This window comes from Cornus florida, unplaced genomic scaffold (assembly GCF_030987335.1).
Source record: "Cornus florida cultivar Cherokee Brave unplaced genomic scaffold, ASM3098733v1 CherokeeBrave_3.0.0_Hap2_Chr04, whole genome shotgun sequence".
Taxonomy (NCBI): domain Eukaryota; kingdom Viridiplantae; phylum Streptophyta; class Magnoliopsida; order Cornales; family Cornaceae; genus Cornus; species Cornus florida.
In genome coordinates, this window is record NW_026775574.1 from 22,510,651 (window position 1) to 22,530,008 (window position 19,358).

The 19,358-nt window shown below is 33.0% G+C and overlaps 1 protein-coding gene across 1 annotated transcript; it reads left to right on the top strand.

Moving 5' to 3' along the window:
• The first annotated feature begins 740 nt into the window (after positions 1-740).
• LOC132302988 (uncharacterized) lies at positions 741-9,839 on the top strand. The gene is made up of 18 exons (XM_059800004.1): positions 741-969; positions 1,048-1,372; positions 2,624-2,836; positions 3,169-3,227; positions 3,531-3,668; positions 4,594-4,668; positions 4,800-4,883; positions 4,994-5,055; positions 5,241-5,310; positions 6,751-6,826; positions 7,065-7,195; positions 8,160-8,219; positions 8,329-8,403; positions 8,509-8,613; positions 8,688-8,783; positions 8,890-8,970; positions 9,061-9,162; positions 9,277-9,839. Exons 1-18 carry the CDS (start codon positions 928-930, stop codon positions 9,343-9,345), a joined length of 1,863 nt encoding a protein of 620 aa, XP_059655987.1. The 5' UTR covers positions 741-927; the 3' UTR covers positions 9,346-9,839.
• The last annotated feature ends 9,519 nt before the right edge of the window (positions 9,840-19,358 follow it).

The window sequence follows — 19,358 nt, forward strand, 5'->3', positions numbered from 1 at the left end:
TTAAGAGAAATTATTAAATGATCCAGGTCCATTTGATACGTGGTAGACCAATTAAATCTAGATTGTTATTGAGATTTCTTTGTAATATATTAATACAATTTTGTGGGACCATTTTCTTAATCGAATAGTCTGAATTGAATTGGTCCACTAAGTATTTGTGGACCCATTTAAAAAGGAGATATCATAAGTTCTCACCCCGACGGGGCCCACCCCGTTGGGGGTGGTTTTGGAGAACTAATTTTGTAAATGGGGACAGAGATGAGGGTTACTTTGAAAAACACTACGGGTTTTGGGCGGTTTCGGGGGATAGTTGCCCGGTCCCGAATATATTATAAATTTATTAAATTACTCTTGTATACTATGATATATTACTAAAATATGTTACGTTTCTATAAAGGGATGACAAAAATTCCCACCCTGATGGGCCTCGCTCCATTTAGGGTTGTGTTAGAGGAACTCATTATGAAAATAATGATAAGGATGGGAGTTCCTTTGAAAAATTCGATAGGTTTTGGAGCGGTTATGGAGATAAAAAAAATTAAGCCGGGATGGAAATAGGGATGGAAAATGAGATCCCCGCCCCATTGCCATCCCGACATACGGCATTCGCTTGTGTCCATTGGCAAGTCCAAAATGGGGACTAGCAATCCGGGTCGGATTGTATCTACTAGGTCACTAAGTTCTGCGTGGGTTGGCCCTTAGAAATTCTAACCTAAGCCCAATTTCAATGTTGGGTGGCACCGGACCCTCATTTGAGACTGAGAAGCGCCGTTCTAGCTGCTTCCCTTCGTTCTCAGCAAAGTGTCCGACAAGTCTCTCAACTCTACTGTCAATAGGCGCAGGATAAGAACCTCCAACACCACAATGCTGTTCTAAAGTTTCTCTCTCTTCCTCCCTCCCTCTCTCTCTATATTTCTGTATATATCTATGGGCTGGACTTCGACTCTCTCTCTCTATTCTCATCCAAAGGTAATAACGTTCATACACATAAACAACATACTCTTCCTTCTCTCTCTCTCTGAACTTTTGTTCTTTCTGATTTCTCAGGTTTCGATCAGAGCTCACCAAAGTAAGCACGAATTGCGGCGCAAAGTGTTGATCAACTCCTCGGGCTATTTTGCGCCTCGTGTGAATTTAGCTACTACTGTATCATACCAAATCAATAGAAGAAGATGTTTCAGATTCAAAAGCTTGGTCGTCAGAGCTGCTGCTGCTTCGTCTTCGTCTAGGGCTGACGGTGGTTCGAGGCGACCGGCGAGTGGTCGGAGGGTTTATAAGGAATCTCAAGGCCAAGGGCCTTTGTCTGCCGTCCCGGTGAAGGAGATTGCTTCCTTCGTTGTTCCGGCCGGTGTGTTCGTTGTGGTTACATTTGGTATAGTTTCTGTCTCTTTATTAATACTATTTTCAATTATAACGTTTTCAGTACGTTTGCGAAGGATTAGATGATCCGAAACAATTGGAACTTCTCTAGTTAATTTGAATAAACTGAGCTGTTTGTGTACCACTAATGCAAAATAGATATAATTTTTTTGCTACTATATGTATTTCTTGTGTACCATTAAACTGAGCTGTTGTGTACCATTAATGTAGAAAGTTTGCACCATTGCTTCTTGTAGGTGCATTCTTCTTCTCCTTTAGTGGCTTTTATCTTATTATATAAGTTTTTGTTCTAATTTATGTAATTCTATATAAAGTTTAAATAGTTTCAATTTGACTTTTTGCTATAATGATTTTATTAAATTGCACGAATAAGGTATAGAATAATAGGGAATTGAAGCATCACAAAACTGAAATTAGTTGTTACCATCTGAAGTTTCTCATTATAAGATACCATGACTTGTGTTTGGTGAATAGTTATGCTTGTGTCTTCTACTGGATTTCATTTTGTATCCGATTTAACAAGCTTCTTACTTGCATTTCATTGCCCCTTGGAGGTATCTGTGATGATGTTGCCCGAATTTGGTACCCGGTTTCGACCTTTTTTTTTTTACATGTAGATCGTGGATCCTATTTAGTACTCTCTCATAGCTCGAGATATAAGAGGGTTTAGGGTTTGGAGTGGAATATTGAGAGGCTGAAAATCATAGAAAAGAGGGTGACAGAGAGAGCCAGAGTTTGGGGGCTGAAACTTGTAATCTCTTGATTTTTGCATAGTGAAACCTTCGCCAGATCTTCACAATGGAAGTAGACACAACTTGTGTTGAACCGCGCTAAATCTTTGTGTTATGTGGTGCTTGTTTTTTTGACGTGCCTCGTGATTGTTTCTTGGTTCATGGTTTTTGTCATAAGAGTATCCCAAAATACCATGCATTCGTTCATTTGTCACTGTGTTGCTAGTTAATTGTTAAAAATCCATCTTAAGTAAATTTCTTAATTTTGTGTGCTTTTGCCATGGTATTGCATTTTGTTGTGCTTTTTATGTGTTGGTCAAGATGTGCATGTTATCTCCTTAAGCATGCTGCTGTGCTTTTTCTAATTTCTGGTTAGGAAGCATGCTGTTATTTCTTAACTTGATTGATTTTATTACATCTAAATACACTGATTTTCTGGAAGTGCTATAATGAATTGTCATGCCCGTGCTAATTTATGGACGGCTGTGCTAATTTATGTCTTCGGCTGGCAGTTTTGTGGAAATTGGTGGAGAAAGTCCTTCTGCCAAAACCATCAAGGCCTTCGTCAGTGGAAAATCAATCTTCTTCCCAAGGAACGAAATGGTCCTTTGCCGCTGGCACAAATTTATTACCAGGTCGTGGTGCAAAGATTGACAGAGAGTCCAAGCAGAAGCTCAATGAATTTGCCAAAGAACTTAGGTCTTTCAGAAGTGTAGACATGTCAGGTAACAAAGAATAAATTGGCGTGAGATGCTGCATTAGTTAGGTGTTGCTGCTTAAACTTAACATAGTTATGGAGAACTTAAAGGCTTATTAGTTAGAATTGTTTGTGTTTTTCAGTAAAGTTTCTTAATTGATACCCAAATTTGGATTCCTACAACTAAATATCAAATTTACTAATATCAGTTTGCTTACCAATTATTTTGAGTCTGGGTTTCTCGGTATCTGAAATGCTGTCACCGAGATCCTTTTCAACTTTCCATATCAGTAGTTTGTGGCTGCAAAGTTAATCAACGCTCATATTATGTAGTTTGACAATACAACAAGGTTTTGGCAGGTCGTAACTTTGGAGACGAGGGACTATTTTTCCTTGCCGAGAGCTTAGCATACAATCAGGTTAAATCATATATATATATTTTTGAATTTATGTTTTTTGGTGTTCCCATCTTCATCATTATTGTTATTTGTTACAACTACATGTCTATTCTTGCTGTTAATTAAGTTCATCAAGAACTCTCTTGATTGTGAACATAAAATGGCAGAAGCCTTGCATACGTGAGAAGAACTGCAAATAGAGAACAATTTACATGTGATTCTTTGCTGAATATAGTTTCTGTATGTGCTCAGTTTTCTTACTTACACTGAAGAATTTGAAGCAATCTTGCTTTCCATTGCAAACATATCCTACATGATTTTCAGAGTGCAGAGGAAGTGAATTTTGCTGCCAATGGAATAACCTCAGCTGGATTAAAAGCCTTTGAAGGTGTTCTTCAATCAAACATTGTACTAAAGACTCTTAATTTAACTGGAAATCCAATTGGAGACGAAGGAGCTAAGGTCAGTCCAAGTGCGTTATTATTTATGTTTAATGTCAATATACTTGTTTTCTTGAGGAATATGATATTCCATTTTGAGATATTGGAAGATTTTCCATCAATATGTGTTTGTGCACATGCTATGTTGCTTCACTTGTCATGTGTAGCATAAGTACTCACAAAGTCCTCAAATGGTTTTTAACTTTTATACCAGTGTACCTGAATGATTGTTTCCGTTAGATGTCGGTCTCTTTCAAGTTTGACATTTCTGTGCGGATAGATCTCTTACACTTGCTGCAGATGGTTTAGATCCAAAATTTTTGTTAACAAGGGATCTTGTTCCTTCATACGTCCCCAAGTTTTAGAGCAATTTAAATTGCGTCTTCCCCAAAACAAAAAGAAAAAGATAATAATAACAAAATGAAAAGGAAAAAAATTGTTCCTCCTTCCATTCTTAAATAAAGGATGAAATCTTTTGAGGCCTAAACAATTAGAGCATAAAGGTTAAGGGCTGGCATGGCATCCGAAATGGAAGGTGGGATTATGGGTTCAACTGACCATTCATAAAAGAAGGACGAAATCATTTGGTATTGGGACTATATATAGATTGAAGTAATTTTAAAAGGTGTTATTTTTCTTCTTAGCTAAATGGGATTATGTGGGGGCATGGGGTCCACTTAAGTAATATGCTATTAGTTTGTCATTGCTAATCTTCTTGTCAATGTTTTGTATATTACATCTAATTTGCTGTCTTTACAGAATGCTTCTTAGGTTTTATTTATATTCAACTTCATTCTCATCACTGAACAATAAAAGATTGATCAACTTTGGATCGGAATTCCTTGTGGGCTTACATTTATCTTCTTGTCATCATTCGGCTGCTTATATTTTGTCAATTCCTTACCCTTTGAGTATTATGTCATATAACATGTTCTTTTTCTTCACAGATCTTATGTGATATACTTGTGGATAATGCTGGTATTCAGAAGCTCCAACTGAACAGTACTGACTTGGGGGATGAGGTTAGTTTCCTTTAGCATCTACTAGTGTTCTGTTCAGTATGGTTATCCGCATCCAAAATTCAAATGATTAACCAGAGGCTCCTATTTTGCGATTTTCATCAACCCCAAGCATCTCTGGCTTTTTTGTGCAGGGAGCAAAAGCTATTGCTGAGATGTTAAAGAGAAATTCAAGCTTGCGTGTTCTTGAACTTAACAACAATACGATTGATTTTTCTGTATGCAATTGAGATTTAAGTATTTGAACTTTTACCATTTGAGATTGAATCATTAGACAAATTTGAAGAATTAATTCTGTTTATGTATTTTACTTTGGAAATGGAGGTAGGGATTCACAAGTCTTGCTGAAGCACTTCTTGAGAATAATACAATACAAAATATGTCTCTCAAGTGAGTAAAAACTCTTGAATTTGTTGTATTATTTCTTCCTCTATTTTCATAGCGCAATCTCTTGTTTATTATGTGCAAATTGGCTAATATATTTCTTCTGTTCCTGAAATCTAATATAATGATTTTTGACAGTTTGCTTTCATTTTATTGCTTTTGTGACTCATGACGTTTTGTTATTGTTTCAGTGGTAATTATGGTGGTGCTTTGGGGGCTGGTTCTCTGGCAAAAGGGCTTGAGGGTAACAAATCTTTGAAGGTGCATATCTCGTTGTCTTCCACCTCCTTTTTTATTGCAGTCACTTCAGGTTTTTTTTTTGACCAGTGAAAGGACATTTATGTTAATTTTATATGGAAAACGTAGTATGAATGAGGTCTGGTGAACTAGTTTTTAATGTCCAAATGGACTGGCAAATTGACTTGTTAGTGATGGTGGACGATGTTTACCATCTAAACCATACATCTGAAGTGTAGTTGAATGCAATAACTAGTTGTGCGGCACTTGTGCCATGTAGTTTGTTAAATGTTGGCTTCTAGAAACTGAAACAGAACTCTGTAATATTCTGTATTTAAAAGTTTCAAAATGATTACATCATGATGGATATTTGAATTATCAACTTTTAAAAATTCAATGCTTTCTACTATCACCACTTCATGTCCTGTTTGTCATACTCCACTATTCTTTCCTTCTTTGGCTTACAAGGCTGATACATTTTGATCAGATCTTTATTTTGGTGGCGGATATGAGTTAGTGTTGTTTCGAGGAATGATGGGGAAATATTTGTTAATATTCTTGGCTCTTTTATAAGGTTCACGAGCCTTAACTCCCAAGGAAGTTTTAATCAGTTAAGGCTTTATCTTTATTGTTGCCTAAGTACTTTTGAGGACAAGTGCCTAAGTACTTTTGAATCTTCATATTTCATTAGCCATTGCAGCTGGAATTCAATTAACTTATAATAAGCATATCTTAATTACTTGTACACTGCCCTTATCCTGCTTGGGCCTCCTTGTGCTTTTTGGTGATTTCTTTGTTGGTGTGACAATATAAATCTTTGGAATATGAGTTTCAGTATTATAATCGGATTGATATAAAAAACGTGATGCAAATGACATATGAGAAGAACAAAAAATATCATTAAGAAGGATTTTGCTGAACTTTTTAAGGCCCTTCAAGCTGGCGATCGGTGGAGGCCACCAAGTTGGCTTCTTGGTTTGATTATATTAGCATATTTGGGAGTTGCACAATGGTGGGAGGGATGAATTGAATATAAACCTAAGTATCTTTCTTCTGCAAGAAATTGCTGCCCTTCAGTTCTACTTTCTGGTTTGATTTACATTCGCAATACACCTTCCTGCTTCCTCCTCCTCCTCCCTCAGGGATAACTGATGACAGTTTTTAGCAAGTGAAGAAACTATGTGGAATTTAGGTAAAAAGAAGAAACTGCATGGACGTTTTGATGAAGAACTGAATATTGAATAATAACCTCTTAGTGAGTGGAAATGTTCTTCATTATTAAGTATTGGGGCTTCTTAAAGCGTGACAGGCATTGTGGCTAACTAGAGATAAGGCATATATTTATCTTTTATGTTACTTATCCGTCACAGAATGATATTTTGTATAGTTATGTGTTTGCAATAGATAAAACTTTGTTGTTCCCTTTGATAGGTTGTGCAACTAATAGCTAAATTATGTGTTCAGGAACTTCATTTGCATGGAAATTCTATTGGAGATGAAGGAATTCGTGCTTTGATGTCTGGTTTATCTTCGCATAAAGGTTTGTTTTTTTGCTAAATCTGCTATTCTAGTTGTTACGCTTCTATTCCATGCTTTATTGCTTGAACTTCTATATTTATGGGGTCATGTATGTAGTGTGTGCGTGCGCATTTGTGTTGAATAGTAATGCGTTTGCTTAATAATACATGCAAATACATGCACACCCATGTCCAAACCAGGGCAAGGACACTGCATTTTCTTGTATTGCAGTTAATGTAACATGCATGCATGCTCTTCAGGGAAACTTGTTCTTCTAGACATTGGCAACAATGCAATTAGCTCCAAAGGTGCCTTCCATGTTGCTGAATACATCAAGAGAAGCAAGAGTTTGTTTTCATTGAACCTTTACATGAATGACATTGGAGATGAGGTATTGATATCCTCTGTAGTTAAAGATTTTTGTCGTAGACTTGGAATGAATATTGATTTTCAATTAACCCTTAACTGGTTGTCTTGATTTAGATTATTCTATATCTATTTCCATTATTATGACCTTACTTATTCTCCTAATATTCTTTTTTAATTGGGAAGAAAGAAAACAATTTTAACATTTCTTTTTAAGGATTTGTTCATAAATTTGTATCAAAATTAATAGGAGCATCAATATAAGTCAATTCATATTGTTTTCACCTGGCTGTAACCTTGCATTTTTGGGGTGTAGAGAGTGCAGGGGAAAAGATCAACCTTGTAATGGGTTGTGGTACTTGGTTAAGACTTAATTGTGTATAGTTTAACCAAAACTAAGGCTATCAATTGAGTAGGTGGTGAAAAGGGACCGACCCAAATACATGGCCCAACATATTTTAACGAGGCTTTGCTAAGTTGAGCTAGAAATGGTTAATGCAATTTTCTTAGAGAGACTCCTATAGAAGACCCGGGTTCATGAAAGAAAAAATTGGATCTGATATCATATTCATGTTCCGTTATGTTCCATTTGGTACTAAGAAATGAAGGTAAATTAAAGAAATTTCACAATCCTATTATTGCCAACCAAACTTGAAGTATTTGTAATCCTCTGAATATATATATATATATATATATATATATATATATATATATATATATAGTTATCTATCCTTTAATTTTTTTTACCTCTTTTGCACAAGCAGAGAGAGCATTCAATTTTGAAAGGCTTTTGTATTTGCAATGTAGGAAAATAGAAGAAGTATCCCCTTTTCTTTTTGTTTGTCTAGAATTTCTCAAAATTAGAATCTGGGAATGAAATAAACAGAGTTTGACCTAGCTGGTCAGATTAGTTTAGCAAAGGTCCAAACCTGTCAAACTCTCATACTCGCATACCTTGTTTATTGATTTTCATTCCTGGAATTTACTAGGGAGCTGAGAAAATAGCGGAGGCTTTGAAGCAGAACCGCACAATAACAGCCATAGATCTGGTAAGAGGAATGCCTCTTTGTAATCATCTCTGTTGGTAGCAAACCTTAGTTTTCAAAAATATTATTTAACAAACCATTTCTGGAGACGCTGAATAGTGGATTATTGCAGGGGGGGAATAACATCCATACTAAGGGGGCCAGTGACATAGCTCAGGTTTTGAAAGATAATAATATAATTGTTATTGTGAGTGCTATACTACCAATTTAAAGTTTTCTTACCTTTTTTGTTTAATTATATTCACTTCCGGAAATAATGATGCACAACCTTAGCTTCCCATCTCTATCTCAGTTGGAACTTAGTTATAATCCCATTGGACCAGATGGAGCAAAGGCTTTATCTGAAGTTCTTAAGTTTCATGGAAAGATAAAAACCCTCAACCTTGGTTGGTGCCAGGTAATTTTTAAAATTTATTTTCTTTAGGCAGTTTTAAAGATTTCAATTACAACGTATATGGGAATATCTTCCAGATCGGAGCAAAGGGTACAGAGTTCATCGCAGATACCTTGAAGTACAATACTACCATATCAACTCTGGACTTGCGTGCAAACGGACTTAGAGATGAGGTTTGTTCCTATTAATAATGATGTTTTCTTTCTAAGGTATTTGGATCATATTGGTTACTCAAATTTTAGGTTATTTTTTTCCTTCATATGTCATGTGCATTTGCAGGGTGCCATCTGCCTGGCTCGCAGTTTGAAAGTGGTTAATGAAGCTTTGACTTCACTTGATTTAGCATTTAATGAAATAAGAGTATGTATTTTATTTATTTTACCTCAGAATTCGTTGCTCATGAAACAGTAGCTTATTTGCACCATTTCACTCTGTTTTTTGTGAACACAGGATGAAGGTGCATTTGCTATTGCTCAAGCACTCAAGGCTAATGAAGACGTGAAAATCACATCGGTAAACCTTGCCAGCAATTTCCTCACCAAATTGGGGCAGGTAATACTGCATTATCATTCTTTTGTTTTCTAACTTGTCCTTTCCGTTATTTCTTGTGTTTAGGTTCATTTCTATTGGATGGCTACAGCTAAAATTAACTTTAATATCACGCAGAGTGCTCTAACAGATGCAAGAGACCATGTATATGAGATGAATGAAAAGGAAGTCAACATTTTTTTCTAGAAGTCTGCTTAAAGGAGGGGAATTATATCCTTTTGTTAATCTTTTAAAACAAGACTACACATCATGGTTTAATTTTTTCCCGGCAAGTACTTAATATAAAATCCACTCCCTTAGTTCCAATTCATTGAGTTCCGACAAACATCACATTGACAGAGGAAGATTGGAGATTTTGGCATTTGAGATATCATAGTTAAGCTTCGTTCACAGAGAGTTAAACACTAGATTGAAACTTTATTGGTTTCTGTAGGATGATTTTGTAATTAATTAAGAGGTCTTATATTTTTGGTGCTTCAAGAATGGTAGGAGATGGTAGGCATAGAATTGAACATGCAGACCGGTATACGCCAATATGTGCAATTTGATGCTTTGTGGATGCAATCAAACGGCTCCTGTAGTCACATAGCCGTTACTTTGAACCTGTTTATTTATTTCTCAAATAGTTTATGGAAGTTATGGTTGAAATGAATAGGCCAAATAATCAACTTATTAGAGTATCCTGAGTTCAGATATGCCTTCCTATTTGCATTGAACCTGGTTATCTGCATTGAACCTTTTTATATATGTTAATCGACTGTGTATGTATAAACTGGCTCTCCATATGAGGTATGTCTCAGTCATGATCATATAATGTTATAGTGTTTTAATTGACTGAAGATATGTTCAAAATTGTAGCGGGAAGATGATTCTCTCTTAAATGGGTTTAGTTTTGAGTGTGAATTTGTATGCTAATTTGATTGGTTGAAAAGCTGAGAACTCTTTGCATGCAGATTCATCCTTCACACGGTTAAGTTGATGCTAATATGTTTTTTCATTTTAGCAACATCATTGAGCATAATTATTGATTCTTTCATCATAGATTCAATTTGAACATTGTTTTTTTTGAACGATTGTCTCACCGCATTAATGGAAGGAATAATTAATATTATTATATGCATAAAACTCAATTAATAAAAGGTTGAGAATTGTTGTTTATGTAGAAGCATGGTGTGTGTCAGTGATAGTATTCGTCAAGATGTATAAATATGGATTTATGACATTCAGACTGAACAGTTTCGTCTAATATTTTTCATTCAATAAATTTTTCATTCAAATAGATTGGAACTCAAATGAAATGAATTAGTATTCGCAATAAGGATTTGAAATTGACCAAGAAACCTAAGCGACTATTAGTTAGTTTATGTGGTCTTGTAGTTATACCGGTGGAAATTATGAATAAAGAATGGAACATCATCTATACGTGGGAAGATTAGAATATTATATGTGATAATGAGATGTAAAGGATTGCTTGGTTTTTGTACTCAGAAAAAATTGTTTTTAAATATTTAAAAACTATAATGTAATTTGTAGAGAATTATAAAAGGTGGTTATCTAAATATATATATATAATTTTGTTTCCCCCTAAAACTAAGTTTTTAGAAAATAATTTTCAAATACTGTCCACCAAGTTAGATTAAAGAGCCTTTTAAAATTTTAGTTTTTAGAAATAAAAAACTAAGTAGACCTAATATTCTTACAATTTTTTTTTTTAAAACAAATGTAAGGATGATTCCTAAGTTCATCTACAAAAAGAAAAAAAGAGAGGATAAATTAAAGAATCTTCCACATTTGAAATATGTAGGCATACCAACCAAATGGATGGGATTTTTTTATTTTTATTTTTATTTTTTTTCAATTACCACTATGTGACACCAAAACTTATTTATGGGGTAATGTTCTGGTACTATGTGACACCAACTAATGGTTTTTCTAATAATCTTAGGTTGCTTTAAATACCAGAAAATGTTTTTTATTTTTTTGTTGTCTACTCTTAAAAAGGTAAAATAAAAACGAAAATTATGTTTAATAATATATTTTTATTTTTCGATAATCGAAATTATTTTTCATTTCTATAAAGAAAAGAGGAAACATAAAAAAGGTATTTCATATGTTTTCGGCACTATAACACTAAAACGTTTTCACTACTATTATTACATAAATACTGTTCATTTAAAACAAAAACAAAATCGATGTCATTCGTGTTATATACTAGTATTACATAATAAATACTAATAAAAAAATGTATATTTAATATATAATATATATTAGATAATAATGTAAATTATATTTTATTTAATAAAAAATATATTATATATATCTATATAATATACTTTACATTATTATATAATATATTATATAATAGTGTACAATTATTTTTTGAGACAAAAATATTTATGTTTTGTTATATTTTTTATTTATTTTATATTAGTAATAATACATTAAATATTTTATTACATATAATATATATTACTCAACTTTTTTTTATTTATTATAATATAATATATGTTAAATATATGATATATCACATAAATGATATATAATTGGTGAAAGCATTTTTTTTTTTTTTCTGGGTAAGTAAGGGTGAGATATATAAGGTGTGTTTAGTAATCCAAAACATTTTTTGTTTTCTGTTGTCAATCCTTAAAAAGGAGAAACAAACACAAAAATCATGTTTAGTAATTTGTTTTTATTCTCTCTTAATGAAAAATATTTCTCATTTTTGTGAAAGAAAGAGAAAACATCAAAATGATGTTTCTTGTGTTTTTTCACTTTAGCAAAGGAAACGTTTTCACAACTGTTTCTCTCGTTTTTTACACAACAACTGACATTACTCTTCCATTAATACACAACTACTGACATTACTCTATTAGTACTTTCTTCTTCTCTTTACTCTTATATTAATCACTTACTCTTCCATTAGTACTTCTTCACTGTTCTCTCTTCATCATAGGGCTCACGTCTTTCTTTCTCTCTTATCAGAAAGGTACGCCCTCGTATCGCATTCTCTCTTCTCTATTCAACAGATCTGAGACTTGAATGGTATCTTGCCCGTATTTTTTTATTTTTTATTTTTTTCCTTTTTTTGATTGTTGTACATGTATGTGTTGTGGATTTAATAGTTTTTTTTTTTGTTTTGTTTCAGATTAGGAGGAGAATCAGTCTTGCTAGTATCTTGCATTATATTCTTTTTTCCTTTTTCTGATTGTTATACATGTATGGGTTGTGGTTTGTTTTCAGATTTTTTGTTAATATATATGTATATAAAAAATATATTTTTATATTCTATATATATACATTATACAACTGTACGCCCTATATACATATATATATATATATATATATATTTTTTTTTTTCTCCTTTTTCTAGATTGTTATACATGTATGGGTTGTTGTTTGTTTTCAGATTTTTTGTTAATATATATGTATAAATGTTTTACTAAATACTACTTTCTGTTTTTTGTTATTAAAATTGTGGCAACAACAAAGGTTACTAAACGTTATTTTTGCTTTCTATTTTTACTTCGAAAACAAAATTATGTTTCTGTTTCTTTGTGACTGCAAAAATAGAAAATGAAAATGTTATTAAACGCACCCTAAATAATTACATAAAAGGATAGAGTATATAATACCCTATGTCCAAACAACTGTGCAACCAAAGTCATAAGTGGGCAACTCTTACCTTTACCAACCAAAAGCACAAGCAAAAACAAAAACAAAAACAAAAACAAAGCTAAGTGGCCCAACCATATCACCACCAATCTACTCATATTCATAGGTGGGAATATCAGCAAACACTCTACGAGGGTTAGACAGAGGAATGGCATGGTGGTTTAGGGGCTCGACTTTCTACCTTTGTACTATGTTTGGTATGTTTAATCATTCTTTTGTTTATTATGCAATTTAAAGTGGAAATGTTCACTCCATTTAAATAAAAATTCATTCCACAACTAAACTTATGAAATGACCATTCCACTCCGAAGTCAATTTTTTTTTAAAAAAATCAACTTCCCAAAAAATCATCATGTTTCAAGTCCAAAAATTATCACCATCTTCCACTACAACTACCTCCACCTTTCACCACCACCACCACTACTACCACCTTTCACCACCGCCACTGACTTTCAGTACCACCCACTGCCTTTCACCACCGACATCGCCTGTCACCATCGGCACCGCCTTCTTTTGCCCCAACCATCGCCGCCACCACCACCACCACCTTTCACCACCACTACTGCCTTTCACCGCCACCACCTTCCACCACCACCACCCTCACCACCTTCCACCACAATCACCACCACCTCTTTTCACCACAACCACCGCCTTCCACCACTATTGTCGCCACCGCCTTTCACCATTGCCACCATCACCACAGTCTTACACTACCACCACTGTCGTAGTTGCCTTCCATCACCACTGCCTTCCGCTACCACCTTCTACCACCGCTGCTGCCACCATCACTGCCATTGCCTTCCACCACCTTCTACCACCGCCACTGCCTTTCACCATCGCCACCTTCCACCAGCGCCTTTCACCACAGCCACCGCCTTCCACCACCATTGTCGCTACCGCCTTTCACCACCGCCACTGTCTTACACCACCACGCCTCCGTCACTACCGTCTTCCGCCACCACCTTTCACCACCACAACCACCTTCCGCCACCATCGCTGCCACCACCATCGCCATCGCCTTCCACCACCACCGCCGCTATCGCCTTCCACCACCTTCCACTACTGCTACCACCTTCCACCACCACCACTGTTACTGCTACCGCCTTCCACTATTGCTACCACATTCCACCACCGCCACTTCCACTGCCTTCCACAACCATCACAGTCATCTCCATTGGTTTCCACCACCGCCATCTACACCACTATCTCCTTCCACAACCACCAACACTCTTGCCACCACCTTCCACCACTGTTGCCTTTTACTAACACCGCCGCCTTCCATCATTGCCACCGCCACCGCCTTCCAACACCACTACCTATACAACTACCACTTTCCACCTCAACACCATCCACTACCGCCACTACCATCATTTATTTTTAAAAAATTATAGAAGAATGTCATTTTGTTAATTTAATTTATTTTTTACTAACAGGGATATTTTGAAGATCTCAATTTGAAATTTATTTCATTCTAAATTTTAAATTGGTCCAACCAAATACTAGAATGGTTATTATCATTCCATTCCTACGCATTTCATATTTACAGCCAAACAATAGAATGAGAGTGGATGATTCTCATTCCATTCCTACGCATTTCATATTTATAGCCAAACAATAGAATGAGAGTGAATGATTCTCATTCCATTCCATTCCTGTACACCAAACGCAACATTAGGATATATTTGGTACAGTGAAAAAGAAAAGAGAGAATAACAATAGTTATGAAGGTGAAGAATGGAAAAGATAGTGATAACCTCCCACCGCGTTTGGTTGTTTAATAATAATAAAAAAGAACAAAAGAAATAATAATAATCATGTTTAGGGAAAGAATAGAAATGAAACTATTTTAATTAATTTATCACTATACCTTTTTACATTTTAAAATAAAATTTTATAGATTAATTATGCATGCAATTTCTGAGTATAACACCCAGGTAACTAAACATGCTTTTACTCATTTAAATTTTAAGCCAATTGAAAATGTCAACATAAACTGGGTACTTTCCAATATAAAAAACTGGAATTTTTTAAATAAATGCTATAAAAAAAAAAATAATAATAATAATAAAAACACTACCCATGGAGGTCTTATTGAAAAACATTTATTTCCTAATTGTGACACCATATCGTATGTTAACGTCAAGGCTAATTATGCAAGTTAAAAAGCAAAAGAAAGAAAGAAACAAACATGACTGCTTGTGCTGTAGCTCAGATCAAGTTATCTTAATTGTAAACTTTAGTGCCTAGTTTCCCACATGCAGTAATTTTGCGCATTTGTTTCATGAGTGAAATATGTCCTAGGATCCAAGTGAAATATTAATTTTGTTTTAAGGGTAAATTTAGTATTAGCAAGATCAAATTAGTCTCTTCTTCACTTTTCTTTCATTTCCTCTCATTTTTTTTTGAGTATGGCAAAAATTATTATCTAAGCTTTACTATATCCTTCCAAAATCCTCCATTTCCTTTCTTTCCAACCTTTTATACCAAACACAATTTTTAACACAATTTTTTAAAACCCTCGATTACCTCTTTTCTTTTCCTCTCATTTCCATTGCACCAAACTAAGCCTTAGTCCGCTTCTGTCTGCGCCATCATGTGGTGGACACGCAGCCACATCAGGTAGATTTTGATCCCCCCCAAAAAAAGCAGCAGCAGAAAACTTATATGGAAAACGCAGCCGTTTTGTTTGCAAAAAGGAAGAATATACATCTTAATGGTGAGATTACCCTTAAAGGGGGAGATAAACAAAAGTCTAGATCATGAGATAAATTATGCAATAGAATAAGCAGGAGCAGCTTTATATGCAACATCTTCAACAGGAGCAGCAACAGCTTCACCTGTGAGGCGCCTGAAGATCCTACCAAAATAGCTTTCCCCAAGACTCTGCTAAGAGAAAAAAAAAAGCCAAAAATGTTACAACTGTAAATATTGGATATGTTTTCTAATGAGCAAGAGATCAGACATTGAACATAATTCATATAAAGCCCTATGGACTTAAGACTTGCTATGTCAAGGGGCGGAGACAAGAATTTGGTTCAGGAGGGGCATGTTAACACTAATAAAATAATTTTTTTTCAAGTAGGTCGAAAATATAAGTGTAACAATAGTGCATTAGAATCATGAATAAAAAATGAATAAGAATAGAAAAAAGAAAAAGAATGTTATTGTACATAAATTATGCATGAGTGCAAGAAAAAAGAAATTTTTAAGAAGTAAATGAAATAAAAAGAAAAAAATATGAGAGAATTTTGAAGGAAAAAATAGGTTTTAATTGTAGAAAGAGAATGCAAAAGTTTTTTAAGATGACAAAAAGAAATTTGAAGTATAAGAAAGAAAAGGAATTAAAGACATTTTTAAAAATAGATAATTTTATGGGGATAATTTATAAATTTTATGAGGGTGTTTTTATAAATATTTACAAATTATACGTATAAAATAAAATAAATTTTAGTGGATTCAGGGATAGAGGGGCCATTTTATTACTTTTAGGGGGGGGGGGGGGCATCATGTCAATATTTATAAATTTATGTATAAAAAAATAAAAAATTATAATGGGGCAGAAACGGCAGGGGGGCAACTGCCCCCCCGGGCACATGTTGCCTCGGCCCATGGCTATGTCGAGTAAAAATTGAGGTCTGACAGTTCACAGGTGGTGTATGAGATGATCATCCAAATTTGACACACAAACCAAAAATTTCAAAACCATAATTCAATAAATCAAACTTCAAATTGAATATGATAATTTCAATGATCAAAACACAGAACTTATTCCTCTTAATCTTCACAATCAAAAAATAGAATATTAAAGCACACCCATGTAAGATTATTTATTTATTTGTGACTCATATGATTTGGACATGCGACATATTACTTGTTGGCTAAGTAAATAGATATCAATTAATATTATTTATTTTTTTGGTCAACTTATAATTACCTTTTTGGTAATTACTTAATAGAGAAGTATTTTCCTTTCTTATTCCTTAACTTTGATGGAAAGTAGAATTAGGTTACTAAAAGAAAAACTGGTCCTCTCTATGCCTTTATAAAGTGTATATTCCCCATCAATGTACGCTAATGAAAGCAACACGTAAAAATTTTATGTGTGCAAAAGGCCAAGAGAGAGAAACCAGTTTCCACATTTGTCTGTTGATCAGAGTTGCAAATTAATTCGTGATTAAAAGATCTAGCCGTCGGACTTAATCTTAACAATGTTTGATATCATGAATCAAGGTATTTATATCTAACTAGTGTTTAATTATTTATTATAGACTATGTGAAAATAATGAAATTCTAAGATTATGGGATTTATGTTTATTTGTGATGAATGACTTAACACGAATAATTATAGTTTACATGTGGTATCAGAGTTTATGGTTTAGGAATTCATTGTTTTTTATTAATGTAAATTTAAAATATAATTAAATAATTTACTTTTTTTAAAATCAGCATATATATATATATATATATATATATATATATATATATATATATATATATGGACATTTACAAAGTATGTGATTTTTATTGGTCTCGTGGTATAGTCTATAATTCCCGTACATGCTCACAATGCTACTGGTTTTATGTTTGGATCCATTTGTATTAAACCTTATGAATAGATATAAACAAACATGATTGTTTGTTTCTCGTTTTACATGCCTGGATTGATTTGAAAAGTACATGGGATTATAAACTCTAGTTTGGTATTGTCTTTTGATTACAACTATTCTGTTTAGTGTAATACTTATATAAAATTGCCATAAGACATGATCACAAGGCAATTGAAATGTAAAGTTATTTATATTTATTTGATTAAATGGTTCATAAGTTTAAAATTATTTTTGAATTATGTAGTTATTTATTTTATTAAAGAAATTAAAATTTCTAGAATAATATGTGAGTTTAGAAATTTAATTTAATTTTTGTTAGACATAATAAATAATTATTTTGTACCCAAACATACATACATGATGGAGAATTAATTTTAAATTGATTCAATTACGACCTTCAAGTCCGAAAATAAAAAATATATATTTTATTATATATATAATATAAAATAATATTTTTATTCAAATTTTGGACTATTAAGTTTCTAAGATCGAATCTATATGTCTAAACTTGGATCGATCAGCATGAGTATATGTGTATAATGTTACATGGGTAACTTAATGATGAATATGTCACTAGATAATTTAATATTCATATTATGTGAGGGTTAGTAGCTACCAAAGTGGCCTAACTATGATGATTGATGAATATTAATTATAATAGTAAACATAATTAATGATGAATTAATCACTGTCTAATTTAATATTCATATTATGTGAAAATTGGTAGTTACCAAAGTGGCCTAATCATAATGATTGATGAATATTAATTTTTGCAGTAGACATAATTAATCATAAATTAGTTACTAGTTTATTTTAATATTCATATTATGTGAAGATTGGAAGCTACCAAAGTGGCCCAACCATAATGGTTGATGGATATTAATTTAAATAGTAGACATAATTGCAATATTTCATGAATTATGATACTTATGATTTCTTGTGATATTCATGAACATTGAGTTTATTTAATTATGAGAAATAATTCCTTAAAGGGAATTGATTTTCAAGTGATTAAATGAATATTAAGGGATTGCGTGTATTTTTTAATTAGGTAGATATAAGATATTCAAAGGTAACTTATCTGTTTAATTAAATAATACATCACCAATGAAGGTATATATATAAATACATGTAAGCAACATTATTAATATTTTATAGTTGCCACCCAAATGGGTACTATAGTTATACATTGTATTTATATTTTAAGTTATTTATACATATGTGTTGTTAACTCAAAGCATTATTGTTGTGAGCATTTTATCTTATTATATATTTTTGTTATATCCCTTAATTCGCATTCTACATTTGTTTTGATTATCAATAGGACTAACTTTTCATAATGGAATGAGTAAGTTAAGTATTATGGTTATGCGAATTATTGTTCCCCATAGTGATAGTGCTAAAAAATATTTGACTATAAGAAAGTTTTCGTATTGTAGATAAATATCTAAAACAAAAATTATTAATTTATATCACTACTATGCATTTTTATTGGTACTCTTACAATGTATGAGTATGTTCTTAAAATGACTAATGTTACTACAAAATTGAGAACCTTATGGATGATTGTGGATGAGAATTTTCTTATTCAATTTATTCTCAATTTTTTGTCTACTCAGTATGGGTCATTTCAAATTAACACTATTAAGACAAGTGGAAAGTGAAAGAATTGACCATTATGTTAATTTAGGAGGAGACAAGGCTTAAGTAGTAAGGTAATCATTATATTCATCTGATGACTCAAGAAGTTAGAAAGAAATTTGGGAATAAACCTAAAAAGACATTAAGTGAGCAAAACCCAAAATTAAAAGATTTAGGTCAATTTACTAAAAGAAAGTAATATAATAATGAAAAAGTATCATTAATGTATTGAACATTTTTAGAAAGATTACATGAAATATAAAGAATGATTCGAAAAAG

Coding starts and splice junctions, on each gene's coding strand:
- LOC132302988 (XM_059800004.1), top strand. CDS start 928: ATGGGCTGGACTTCGACTCTCTCTCTCTATTCTCATCCAAAG. Junction 1,373..2,623: donor GTTCGTTGTGGTTACATTTG/GTATAGTTTCTG, acceptor TTCGGCTGGCAG/TTTTGTGGAAATTGGTGGAG. Junction 3,669..4,593: donor TTGGAGACGAAGGAGCTAAG/GTCAGTCCAAGT, acceptor TTTTCTTCACAG/ATCTTATGTGATATACTTGT.